General features: G+C 44.9%; 1 protein-coding gene across 7 annotated transcripts; it reads left to right on the top strand.

Moving 5' to 3' along the window:
* Positions 1–946: 946 nt before the first annotated feature.
* Positions 947–11,548, top strand: tor4ab (torsin family 4, member Ab). Of its 7 annotated transcripts, XM_027025168.2 has the most exons (4): positions 1,355–1,644; positions 6,189–6,510; positions 10,085–10,498; positions 10,611–11,548. In XM_027025168.2, the coding sequence occupies exons 3-4, from the start codon at positions 10,085–10,087 to the stop codon at positions 11,421–11,423; spliced, it is 1,227 nt and encodes a 408-aa protein (XP_026880969.1). In that variant the 5' UTR covers positions 1,355–1,644; positions 6,189–6,510; the 3' UTR covers positions 11,424–11,548. The 7 variants fall into 7 exon arrangements, with proteins under 7 accessions (XP_026880972.1, XP_026880969.1, XP_026880968.1 ...); XM_027025171.2 differs by lacking the exons at positions 1,355–1,644; positions 6,189–6,510 and adding an exon at positions 947–1,169; XM_027025167.2 differs by lacking the exon at positions 6,189–6,510 and having other exon boundaries at positions 1,355–1,467.
* The last annotated feature ends 988 nt before the right edge of the window (positions 11,549–12,536 follow it).

The following is a 12,536-nucleotide window of genomic DNA, read 5'->3' as shown; positions in this document are numbered from 1 at the left end:
GCAGCACTGGGTGTAAATATCCACACGCAGCAATGTCTCCAGCCAGGATGCTCTCTGTGGTGCTTACGGGAACTGCTTGGTGCACACTGATCTACAGTTCCCTTCAAACATCGATTTTTTTTAATTTCTGGGCATTTGGGGCACTGGGGTATTCGAGCACAGTATGTAGAGGTAAGCTATCTCTGTACAAATTCATCACACCAGAGACATGAAGTAGTGGAGTCTATATAAATACATTTGACTTTGACTCTGTTTCCAAGCAGAGATGGAGCAGAATGGATTTTCATGGGTGATATTTGGATGGACAACATTTATTAATTTACTCTTGTTTACCATTACACTTCTCAGTATCATTGGGTCTCCAGTCTGGCAATGCAGGTGTCTGTTCTGTACTCATGTCATTAGCTTCCTAGCTAATATATTTCCTTGAACATCACCAACTAACAAGCTGCTGTATATTTGTACATAAGGACTTCTATAGGTCACATCAGTGTTCAGGAAGAAAACTATTACTGATTTAATCTTTAATCTCTCCTTTAATCCTTAACCTTTAATCTTTAATCTGAACTGAATCTCTTTTTTGCTGCCACGTCAGCTTTCTCTTCAGGTCCATGACACTCGTGTTTTCTGGTTCTCACAGCTTTCTGCCTCGGTTACTGGCCTTTCCAATGTTTTGCTGTACTTCTCTCTTAGAGGTAACATGTTGTTAAGCACCGTTGCTCGGGAGACTACTTCTGGGCAGCGCAGTGCAGTGAACTCTGGGAGGAGCATGGATTGTGCCCTCCAAAACCCGGGGTTTGGGTCTATATTCGGAAGACCACCAATACAAGGCAGACTGAATCTCTCTAACCAAATCTCTTTAACTGAACATTGCTTGGTTGGAGATGTTTCTGAATTTGGAAGGACGCCTCATTTCAGCGCAACCTTTCCCACAGCTGTACTCCCACTGTACCATCTTCTAACACCGCCCATCATGCAGGTTCATCACATCGCTGGGCAGGACCTGGCATGGGGGTTGGACAGTAACTGTCCTCATGTCCTTGGACCAAACTGGTGCTAACACTCAGAAAGCAGGGCCGCATGAGGACTGCAGGTACAGTGGGCTGAGAAAACTTCTCCAGTGGAGCTGATGATGGCCTAAACCACTAGAGGAGCCTCATTGAGACGCTGTGAGTGCATGACCTGTTGTACAGCAGTAATAAATCATAATATTTATAAATCAGTAATAAAACATTAATCACCCACCCCATGTGGCAAATCCAATATAGAATGGTTTTAAAATGCCATTATCCCGGATGTCCACCAGATGGCACGCCTTCGTTATGGTTTTACATCAGGAAGCCACGCGGGCACATTTCGGCTCTGTCCACAATAACGGTGTGGTTACGCAATGGAAAAGTACTGTGGAAGACGACAGAATGGGCCGCTGACTGGACGTGAGCAGGCCAGCCTGGACCGGTGATGAAGTTAAGTCTAGTGAAAGTCATGCAGAGGGGAAATCTCTCACGGTGACGTAGCAATGACTGATTGAGTATTATGGTGTGTGTGTGTGAATGCTTCCTTGGAAGCCAGTTAGCTGAAGCATGGTGAGAATCTGTAGAATACTGAAATCTACAGTAAAGCTTTCACAGTATGACATCACCGGTAAGACAAATAGTATGACAACAATAAGAGCATGACGGTATGACGGTATGCATATTATTGCATGAGCCAGTGCCGAAACTCACGGGGACCGTGTTTAGACTCGCCAGTGCAGAAAAAAAAACCCGGATGCAGCGTTTGCCTTTTACATCCTGGTCAAAACAATTAATGAGCACAGTTGATGAGCACAGTTAGATGAACACAGTTAAAAGGTCGGCTGGTGATCAGTTGTAGGTCAGCCCTTTGATTTGCTGAAGCATGATCAGTTTGGACTGTGTTATTCACAGTGTGTGTGTGTTTGTGTTGCTGCAATGAGAATTAAAAAACAATATTAATGAGTAATATACTAGTCGTGTGTGTACTGCAGTGCTCCTCTGTATGTGCAGAAGATGTGTGTTTCTCTGTCTTTCTAGGCTCAGATTGGTTTGCCCCTTTGTGCTACTGTGTGTATATTATGTATAAAGCTCTTTGTATATAAGCCAACTTGTATATACTCTATAGTTGTGTATATAATACTACACCAGGTGTAGGGTTTGTGTAGGGTTGGTGTAAGGATGGTGTAGAGTCGGTTTAGGGTTGGTGTAGGGTCGGTGTTTGGTTAGTATTTGGTTAGTGTAGGGTTGGTGTTGTGTTGGTATTTGGTTAGTGTAGGGTTGGTGTTTGGTTAGTGTAGGGTTGGTATTTGGTTAGTGTTTCAGGGTTGGTGTTTGGTTAGTGTAGGATTGGTGTTGGGTTGGTATTTGGTTAGTGTAGGGTTGGTGTTTGGTTGGCTTAAGGTTGGGTGCCGTTTGTGTTGGGAGTGGGTTGTGTATGTGTGTTTTGCGGCTAGTTAGTGAAAATAGACAGGTGCTTGTCTTTTGTTGCCTTCTGGATTCTGTTAGTTACACCAACACAGCCAGCCTGGGCTTCTGTTTATTATTTTTGGCTTTGTCCATCCAGAAGTTCATCCTGGTGTGTACAGAACACTTCCAGGATGCCTTTTTTTGGTTATCCCATCCCAAATCCCTGTTTTTTTTCCTTGTTCATCCCACATATCACCAGCTGTAGCTCTCAGACATTTTAACTGATCCACCACTCCCGCATACTGCTACAGCTCAACCTGCTGTGTGTGTGTGTGTGTGTGTGTGTGTGTGTGTGTGCTCTCCACCTGATGCAGCTGTGTGTGTGTGTGTGTGTGTGTGTCCACCTGGTGCAGCTGTGTGTGTGTGTTTCTATATATCTCACTCCAGCCTCAGCGTGCAGGTGTGACCAGAGTCAGTAACTACACCCAATATCCACTTCCCTCCAGGTCCACAATCTCAAACACTTACAGAGTCCAGACCGTCTCTGCACTTTGAACTCACACCTCACACCTGCTCCGTGCTTCTAGGGAAACCAGGTGGTGACTGGTTAATGAGTAATGGGCTAGTTATGATGTACAGTGAAACAGGCAAGGGTTCTCTACTGTTCAGCTCCATAGGTGCTGTTGGCTAATTGATGGAGAATGTCTATGGACAAATGTGAATTTAGTCACATGACTCACTGGAATGTGGCCCTGAAATATTAAGGCAAGCACATATGAACTGTCAGGGAGGAGCAGAGAGGACATGTGCTGCGATGTCGTGTGTGTGTGTGTGTGTCTGTGGGGTGTATGTGTGTGTGTGGGTGTGTGTGTGTGTGGGTGGGTGTGTTTGTGTATGCGCGTGTCAGGGGGTCAGTAGTTTCAAAGAGTTCTTCTTGTCTGTGTATGCGCATGTGCATGTGGTTGTATATGTATACGTGTGTGTGTGTGTGTGTGTGTGTGTGTGAGAGAGAGACAGAGAGAGAGTATGTATGTGTGTGTGTGTATGTGTGTGTGTGTGTGTGTGTGTGTGTATGTGTGTGTGTGTGTGTGTGTGTGTATAACAGTTTTGTCCTTTTGGGTCAATGCCCTCTTGTCCCCTGGTAATCATACACACAAACATGCACAAATACACACAACACATACGCATACAAATACACTCGTTAATAACTACAACAAGCTCTCTTACTCACTTCCGGCCTAGGTGTGTGTGTGTGTGTGTGTGTGTGTGTGTATAACAATTTTGTCCTTTTGGGTCAATGCCCTCTTGTCCCCTGGTAATCATACACACAAACATGCACAAATACACACAACACATACGCATACAAATACACTCGTTAATAACTACAACAAGCTCTCTTACTCACTTCCGGCCTAGGTGTGTGTGTGTGTGTGTGTGTGTGTCCTGGTGGCTTTCTCTGAGTAGATGATTAATTTATACCTTTATTTTAAATACAAACTTAGGTTGCTATGGTATGATATATGCGTACACACATGCACACACCCAAGCTGCAAACACACATGTGTCTTGACACACATATGTCCAAAGCCTAACTCACACACACTTCATGTTAAATGACAGATTAATGACAACCCTCTTCTCTTCTGTCTGCCTCTCTAACCCCTGTCCCACTGTCTCTCACCATGTGTATGTGATCTGAGGAATCGGAGAGAAAGAAACTTCACTCAGATTTCAGCGAAGGACCTCTCTGTTAAAGTATGTGCGTGTGTGTCTGTGTGTGTGTGTGTGTGTGTGTCTGTGGGGTGTGTTTGTGTGTGTGTGTCTGTGTGTGTGTCTGTGGGGTGTGTGTGTGTGTGTGTGTTTGTGTGTGTGTGTGTGTGTGTTCTCTAACAGTTTCCCCAAGCTACTGTTCTTTTATAAACCATGACTAATCTAATTGGAAGAAATTCCAGGCGCCATTTGGAGCTGAAGCATTTGGGCGTTAGTCCTGGGAACCATCAGCCTGGCGTGTGTATGTTTTGCATTGTTCTACTGCACGCGGCCAAACTCCGAGAGATCTAGATGACCAGCAGAGTCAGGTGTGTTAGAGCAGGCATCGTGAAGACCTCCCAACCAGAGACACCATCTGAGGGAGCCCTCCAGAACCCACTCTGGGTCTGAGATTACAGTCTGAGATTATATTTAGGCCCCATCCATGGATCAGCCAGTAACATCCATCTGATACTGACATTACCATGAACAGAGAGAGAGAGAGACAACTACAGTATTTGCACCTGGGGGGCGGGGTTCTAAATGATTTCGTACTCAGTTCTGAAAGGTACTAATCCTGAAAAAAAAGACTCTGAGGTAATGTGTGGACTGTGTAGACCAGGCCTAAACACCAGTGCTCTACCAGGCCTAAACACCAAACCTAAAGAACCGGGCCCCACCAGGCCTAAACACCAAATCTAAACACCAGAGCTCCACCAGGCTTATACAACAAACGTAAACACCATTGCTCTACCAGGCCTAAACACCAAACCCAATCACCAGTGATCCACCAGGTCTAAATACCAAACCTAAACAGTGCTCCACCAGACCTAAACACCAAACCTAAACACCAGTGCTCTACCAGGCCTAAACAGCAAACCTAAACACCAGTGCTCTACCAGGCCTAAACACCAAACCTAAACACCAGTGCTCCACCAGGCCTCATCACCAGGCCCCAAAGCACACTAAACCTAGGTCACCTTAAATACCCTCAACACCAAGACTAAACACCAGAGTTAAACTCCATGGCTCCACCAGAACTAAACACCAAGCCTAAACACCAAGTCTAAATATCAGGACCCCAAAAGACATTAACAACAGTCCTCCACACCAGGCCTAAACACAAGACCTAAACACTGTACCTACATCAGTCCTCCACCAGGCCTACACACCAGGTCTAAATACCAGGCCTACAGACCAGGCCTTAATACCGGGAATAAACAAGGGGCCTAAGCACTGGTCTATATATACCAGGCCTAAACACTGGTCTATATACAAGGTCTAAATACCAGGGCTAAACACTGGTCTATATATACCAGGCCTAAACACTGGTCTATATACAAGGTCTAAATACCAGGGCTAAACACTGGTCTATATAGCGGGCCTAAACACCATGTCCCTTGAGCTGTGTTGGTGTGTAACATTGTGTTCTCGTTGCTGTTTAACTCAGTGTAACTACAGAAAACATGCAATGTCTTTGCGCAGGAGGTCTAACTCTGTGTCATAAATGACAGTCTTCTCTCACAGGTTCATAAACCTGGAGCAATAATGCACACTTATTAATAAATAATCATTTATGAATAATAAATAATGCACACTTGTTAATACATAATAATTTATGAATAATAAATAATGCACACTTATTACTAAATAATAATTTATGAATAACAAATAAATAATGCACACTTGTTAATAAATAATTCATGAATAATAAATAAATAACACTTGTTAATAAATAATAATGTATAAATAATAAACGCACACTTGTTAATAAATAATTTATGAATAATAAATAATTCGCACTTATTAATAAATAATAATTCATGAATAATAAATAAATAATTCACTTATTAATAAATAATAATTTATGAAAAATAAATAATCCACACTTATTAATAAATAATAATTTATGAATGATAAATAATGTGCACTTGTTAATAAATAATAATTTATGAATAATAAATAAATAATTCACACTTGTTAATAAAACTAAAACTACACATTTGTCCTGTTCAGGCTTAGTGAGACGCTGCAGCACGTGAAACTAAACATATAAAAGCTGAAAAATAAACCAAATTAACAGATAAACAGGCACAGAGAGAGCAAGAGATGAGAATGAGGGGAGGAGCTTAGGAGAATGAGGAAATGAGAGAAAGAAAGAGATACATGCAATGAAAGAGAAGAGGCTGATGCAGAGTACGAGGACAGCAGAAGCATGTGTGGGTTTAGATACGTCCAATAGTGTTACGCGCTGTCTCCATCATCATCATCATCATCATCATCATCGTCGTCGTCACCATCGTCATCGTCATCATTGTCATCACCAGGAGGTTGGAAGGTAGGAGACAGCTGAGTGTCTGCTTCTGTTTCTCCCTCTTTTCCCAGCTTTCTGCACCCACACACACACACACACACACACACACACACACACACTCCACAGCTGCTGTCTGTTTACAAACACTCAGATGAGTGCTGGGTATCTGGCAGCTGTATTGCAGAGACAAATCTACACATGGCTCTTGCTGTGGAGTAATTTTTCTGCTCACTCTCGCTCACTGTCACGCACTCTCACTGGATCTCTCCATCTCCACGTCCTCGCTTGCTTTCTGCACCCTGGGGTCATTTGCGTGCTGTCATTTTGCATAGCGGAGGTTCATGCCGATGTAGACTAACCCATATCCCAACTACACAGGCTTTGGGTAACAGACAAAGGAGGAAACAGATATGCAAACCTAAGTAAATAAAATAAAACTCCTTGCCCTCTCTGCTCCTGGGCGATTCTGTTAGTAAGGAAGAGGCTTTTTAGTGTCACTGGTGAACAGAATATTAGGGCCTAAGTTTGTTTTCATGCAAATTCCAGATGTCTAAAACCCCATTTAGTTCTAATCCTGACAGCAGGGCTGTCCTGAATCCTGCAGGACCTTCCAGGACCACAGATGGTTCCTGACACCAAGTTGAGTGACTCCGGTGAAGCTGGACTTCAGGCTGAAAGAGACGCAACCTAAAGTCCAGTCCCTGGGACCTCAGGCGGTCCAGGTCTTTGCTCTACCCAGTGTATCAAGCACCTGAGTCAGGAAACCAAGGGCCAGGGTGCAATAGGGGGTTAGGGTTGGAGGGAATACTTGGCTTGGCTGGAAGTAATTGAGGACTGGACTGAGAACTGTGGTCTATCATGACCTCGTTCACTGCCGTTATAAAATAAACATTCTTGCGTGTGGAAACGCGGACAGACACCCACATGTTATGTAAGACTGCGGGGAAGTCAAAACCAAAACTTAACTGCACCCGAAAACCATTGTTATCTGTGTGCAGTCAAAGCTAAAACAAGACATATCATAGCGATCAGATTATCGGTGGCCTCCATAGCTTTGAAGATTTGCAGGGGAGACGCCAACACTCTGTGGGCCGAGGTTTTGTAAGGCCAAGGCTCGTCTGAAGCACACTCATGAAAGAATGGTGAGTTTTTGCTCTAAGGCTTGCGGTTAGGAGATAGGGATAGAGGTTAAGGAGGATGGGGATTACAGGTTAGAGTATGGGGATTAAGAATTAGGAAAAAGTCTTTAGTGCCTGGAAAAACCATTTTATTGACAGGATTTCTATGAGACAGGTTACATTTAACTCACTTCTTTATCCAAAGCGTCTTACAATTATGACTGAATACAACTGGAGCTATTGAGGGTTATGAACCTTGCTGAGGGGCTCAACAGTGGTAACCTGGGGAGAGAGGAGCTTGAACTGGCAATCTTCTGATTAATGGTTGCATACCTTAACCACTGAGCTACCACCACCCCTTGCTAAGAACTCTGTGTACTAAATTTGGGACGTGTGGTTAAAAATGTCCATAATCATTTTTCCATCTCTTATCTGCTATTGTTCAGTTTACAGGCTTGGCTAAACTCCAATGAGGTCACTGTGGGTTTCAGATACTGTACGCAAATGCCATTCAGTGATTGTTCATCCTGCTTGAGAACTAAATAATGGAAATCTACTCGCACACACACCAACAGATCAGTGGTAAACACACACATTATTCATTCATTCATTTTCTAAACTGTTTGAACCAATTTAGACACAAAGGGGGTGGAGCCTGTCCTGGCAGCACAGGGCACAAGACCCACACACACACACACACACACACACACACTCTCTTATTCCTGTATCTGCCAAAGTTTAAAAGTTGAGATCCAGCCTCAGTCACGCTATCTCACCTCCCCTGCTTCAGAGATCTCTGACTGTGGCACAAAAGAACCCATGTTATATTTTACCCTCAGAAAGACTGGCTCAGCGTCAAACTGGCACAATTTCAAATTCCAACTCTTAAAGGTTTGTTGATACCATTGGATGTGCATGGCAACATGCAGATTAATGGGAACACCTGCACTGGGGTCGTTCCTGATCCAACATGCCTCTGTTCAGGTCTTGAAGGCCTTGGTAACCAGCAGGAAAACTGACTTTGGTGCAATAGGACAGAACAAAGCTGAGTGTTAAAACACTGGCTGGTAAACACTGGCTGGTAAAACACTGGCTGGTAAAACACTGGCTGGTAGTCCTAATGCAGAGAACTCTCAGGCACTTGGTTTAGTATGATCCTAAATAAAGAATTCTAATTTTCAATTGTAAGTTGTGCTTGTATTTAGTTGGTGTTTTGTGCATTATTAACAATTTGCAAAGACAGTATTTAAATGAAGCTGTGACATGCTAATGTTCTTGATAGCCATGGTGAACTGAACTGAAATTCAGAATTAGAGGTGTTGGTTGAACAATTAAGTATAATTAAGAGTGACAGTATTGCAGTTTGTCTCTGTTGCTTACACAGTGACTTTGAGCACCAACACACGATCCTCAGTAACTGATTTTCAGGTTTATTCTGCTAGTGTCAGTGGTGTAAACTCTGAACACATTTTATTGGATTTGAATCTCATAAACTCCTTATACACTTTTTGGGTAAAACTGAACACAGTTCTCAGCATCTAAGAATAATATTCTTGACAAACTCCATGACATATTTTGGTGAGATTTCACTAAGACTGAAAATTCATAAATTTGGTGACAGAACTCTGACCTCAGCAGGAAAAACAGTACTTTTTCTCTACAGTGTATCATTGCTGGGTCATTACACTAATAAAGTCAAAAATATAATTTTATACAAATATATTTGAGAGCTACAGAGTTACATAACACCAATAAAAATATCTCTGTATCTTCATTATGTTAACCTCTCATTTGCATCTCATAAATATGCATTTACATTTTGAATATAGTTTTGTACTACACTGATCCTCCTGCACTCAGTTTTTACATGGATCTGTCTGCAGGTTCATGTTTGGTTTTCATACTGGTTTTTATCAGCGTCTGTGGTAACAGATTGTTCAGCTGGTTGCAATAGTGTCTAATAGTGACTAAAACTGTGAGTGATTTGCATGTTTTGAAGTGTCATTGTGAGCAAAGATGACATTTTTGAGTCGATATTTTGCTTTTGCCAGACAGAGATGCATTTTGGATTTGTGATTAAAGTTTTTAAAAAATGTGATATAATTTCAGAAAATGTGTTTCAGCAGTTGCAAAAAAACTATAACATACACAAGCAATACACATTCCATTCTCAGATATACTTTCAGGTTTGGTAAATCACCGTGCTTCTGCTAAATTAACATATTTCCACTGATCATAAGATGTATTTTACATCATTAGGTAGAAACGCCCCAAACTGTGTGTTCATTAAGGAAAACCTGGAAAACTAGCAAAATGTGCTGCTTTTCTCACTAGAAAGAAACACCGGTCTGTAGATCTTATTAATAGATCAGTTTGGACAGTTAGTTGCTGGTTTTATGAAGATTGCATGTGCTTTTCCTCACCTTTACATCCTCCTAATCCAGACCTTGGGTTTCTCTTTCTCGCTTCGTAATGCACAGATGGACAGGACAGATGATGAGTTGGACACCTGCATGTCCAACAAGGGCGGAGAAAAGGGCGGAGACAAGGGCGGAGACAGAGGGAAAGGCGGGGAGAGTGCAGGTGTCAGAGGCACCCCAGGCCTCTCTCTGCAGCTGAAGGCTGTGATGCGGATCCGTAGTAAGTATCTCCGGCGGGGGCGGTCTGAGCAGTGCCCCGCCCCCCACGCCCTGCTGCGAGGTCGTCTGCCTGGCCCTTCCTCCCTGGGGGGTTCCACCTCAGCCCGCCCAGAGAGCCCCCACCGCCGGAGGGGTCGCAGGCGAACTAAAGGGGTGCTGTTCCCCAGCGACGGCAGGAAGTACCTCCCAAAGAACAAAGAGCAGAGCCGGGCCAAGCCCTTCCTCTTCCTCTTCATCATCATTGTCTTCATGCAAGTGAGGGAAAGGCCGTGCCCACCTCTGTTTTGCCTTCTCTCCCCTGCTCTTATCAGGCTTCACCCTGCAGGGCTCTTTCATTTTTCCCCCTCTCTCCCTCTCTCTCTCTCAGGTATACAATGCCATAGAGAACCTGGATGACCACATGGAGAAGTACGACCTAGAGGGCTTGGAGCGGACCCTGCACAGGGAGGTGTTTGGCCAGCAGGAGGCGCTACACTCGCTGATGTACCACCTGCGGGACTATCTATCTACTTACGCCCACCAGCGCCCCCTAGTGCTGTCGCTGCACGGCGCGCACGGTGTGGGGAAGAGCCACCTGGGTCGCCTGCTGGTCCGGCACTTCCGCTCTGTGGTGGGGGCAGAGCTCGTGGTGCAGTACTTCTCCCTGCACCACTGCCCCCTACAGGACAGTCCCGAGTTCTGCGCCTCCGAGCTTGCCGGCCGCGTGAAGGAGGTGGCGGCTCAGGCGGAGGAGGCGGAGCTCATCCCGCTCATTCTCCTGGACGAGGTGGAGCTCCTGCGGCCGGCACTGCTGGACGGCCTCCGGGAGCTCCTGCAGCTGCAGCGCAACGAGCTCCTGAACATTGTCTACATCTTTCTCAGCACGCTGGGCGATGGGGAGGTCACATCGCATGTGCTTCAGAATGGTACTGTTGCGGGGGCGGCCAGACTCCTCCGGAACATGCTCCCACGCCTGCACTCACTCTGGGCGGAGCCAGGGGTGGAGCTTATCCCTCTGTCACTGCTGGAGCGAGGCCATGTGGTGCAGTGCTTCCTGGAGGAGATGACGGATGAGGGGTTCTACCCTGACCCCGGCTACGTGGAAAGACTGGCAGGGGAGCTGGCCTATCACAGAGCAGGAGGGAAGCAGTATGCAAAGACTGGCTGCAAACAGGTGGTGGCCAAGGTTAATCTCCTGTGAGAGAGAGAGAGAGAGAGAGAGAGAGGGGGGTTAATTTTATTATATCTCTTCTTTCAGCAGTGAACTGTGTAATTTGTGTACTGCTGCAACCTCACATTAAAGTAAGGCAATATGACTAGACTGGTCTTTAGTGTCCTGTCTCACTGTAGCGATGTAGCACTCTGTCTCACTGTAGTGGCAGAACATCTTGTCTTACTGTAGCAATGTGGTGTTCTTACTAGCATCCTTATTCTTAGTCTTACTGTAACAACGTAGCATCCTGTCTGACTATAGTACAGCAACGTTCTGTGTTCCCGTTATGACAGAGCAGATAAATGCCTGTGCAGTATGAGAGAGGAACAACTGGTACGGTGCCCCAAGGTTGGAGTTCCCTCTGCTCCTCAGACTGAGGAGATCCTCTGACATGCTCCAGCAAATTCCTCTGCTCCTCAGACTGAGGAGATCCTCTGACATGCTCCAGCAAATTCCTCTGCTCTTCAGTCTGAGGAGATCCTCTGACACGCTCCAGCAGTCTCTGGCTTTGTGCTGAGTAAGTAAGAATGCTGTTGTGTGCTGGAGAATGCCCGCACAGCATGTTCTCAGCTCCATGACTGACACCATGCACTTACCGCTGAAGATAAGTGCGCAATCAAACACACTCCACCCCAGCCAGAAGCTCCTGTTTCCCACCACGAATAAAACAGCGCGATGCCCTGCAGGCCCAGGGGAGCCATGCAAACACGGAGTGTGTCACGCGAATCTCTCTCTCTCTCTCTCTCTCTCTCTCTCTCTCTCTCTCTCTCACACACACACACACACACACACACACACACACATTCATGTGCACCACTTCACATATCACGTCCCGATCTCTGCCTTTTTGAAATTTCACATTAATTAGACAGGAATAGCACTCGTGAATTCTTGGACAAAGGTCCCTAGAATCAAGCCTTTGTTCTCACAGTAGGGAGAAGTCCTTTTATTCAGTGGTGAAAAATGCCAGGCTTGCGTGAGTCAGCTTTTTTCATTAGCTACACCTGCCCAGTGAAATCTAAAATATCCATGACAGGGCAGTAATTATATCAAACACTCGGCACGCCTGCTGTTTGTCACCGGTACATTCACCATTAATTC

Source organism: Electrophorus electricus, chromosome 5 (assembly GCF_013358815.1).
Source record: "Electrophorus electricus isolate fEleEle1 chromosome 5, fEleEle1.pri, whole genome shotgun sequence".
In the NCBI taxonomy this organism is placed as follows: domain Eukaryota; kingdom Metazoa; phylum Chordata; class Actinopteri; order Gymnotiformes; family Gymnotidae; genus Electrophorus; species Electrophorus electricus.
The sequence above is the reverse complement of the archived record's forward strand: the minus strand, read 5'-3'. Positions and strand labels throughout refer to the sequence as shown.

Coding starts and splice junctions, on each gene's coding strand:
- tor4ab (XM_027025164.2), top strand. CDS start 10,001: ATGAAGATTGCATGTGCTTTTCCTCACCTTTACATCCTCCTAATCCAG. Junction 10,499..10,610: donor TCATCATTGTCTTCATGCAA/GTGAGGGAAAGG, acceptor TCTCTCTCTCAG/GTATACAATGCCATAGAGAA.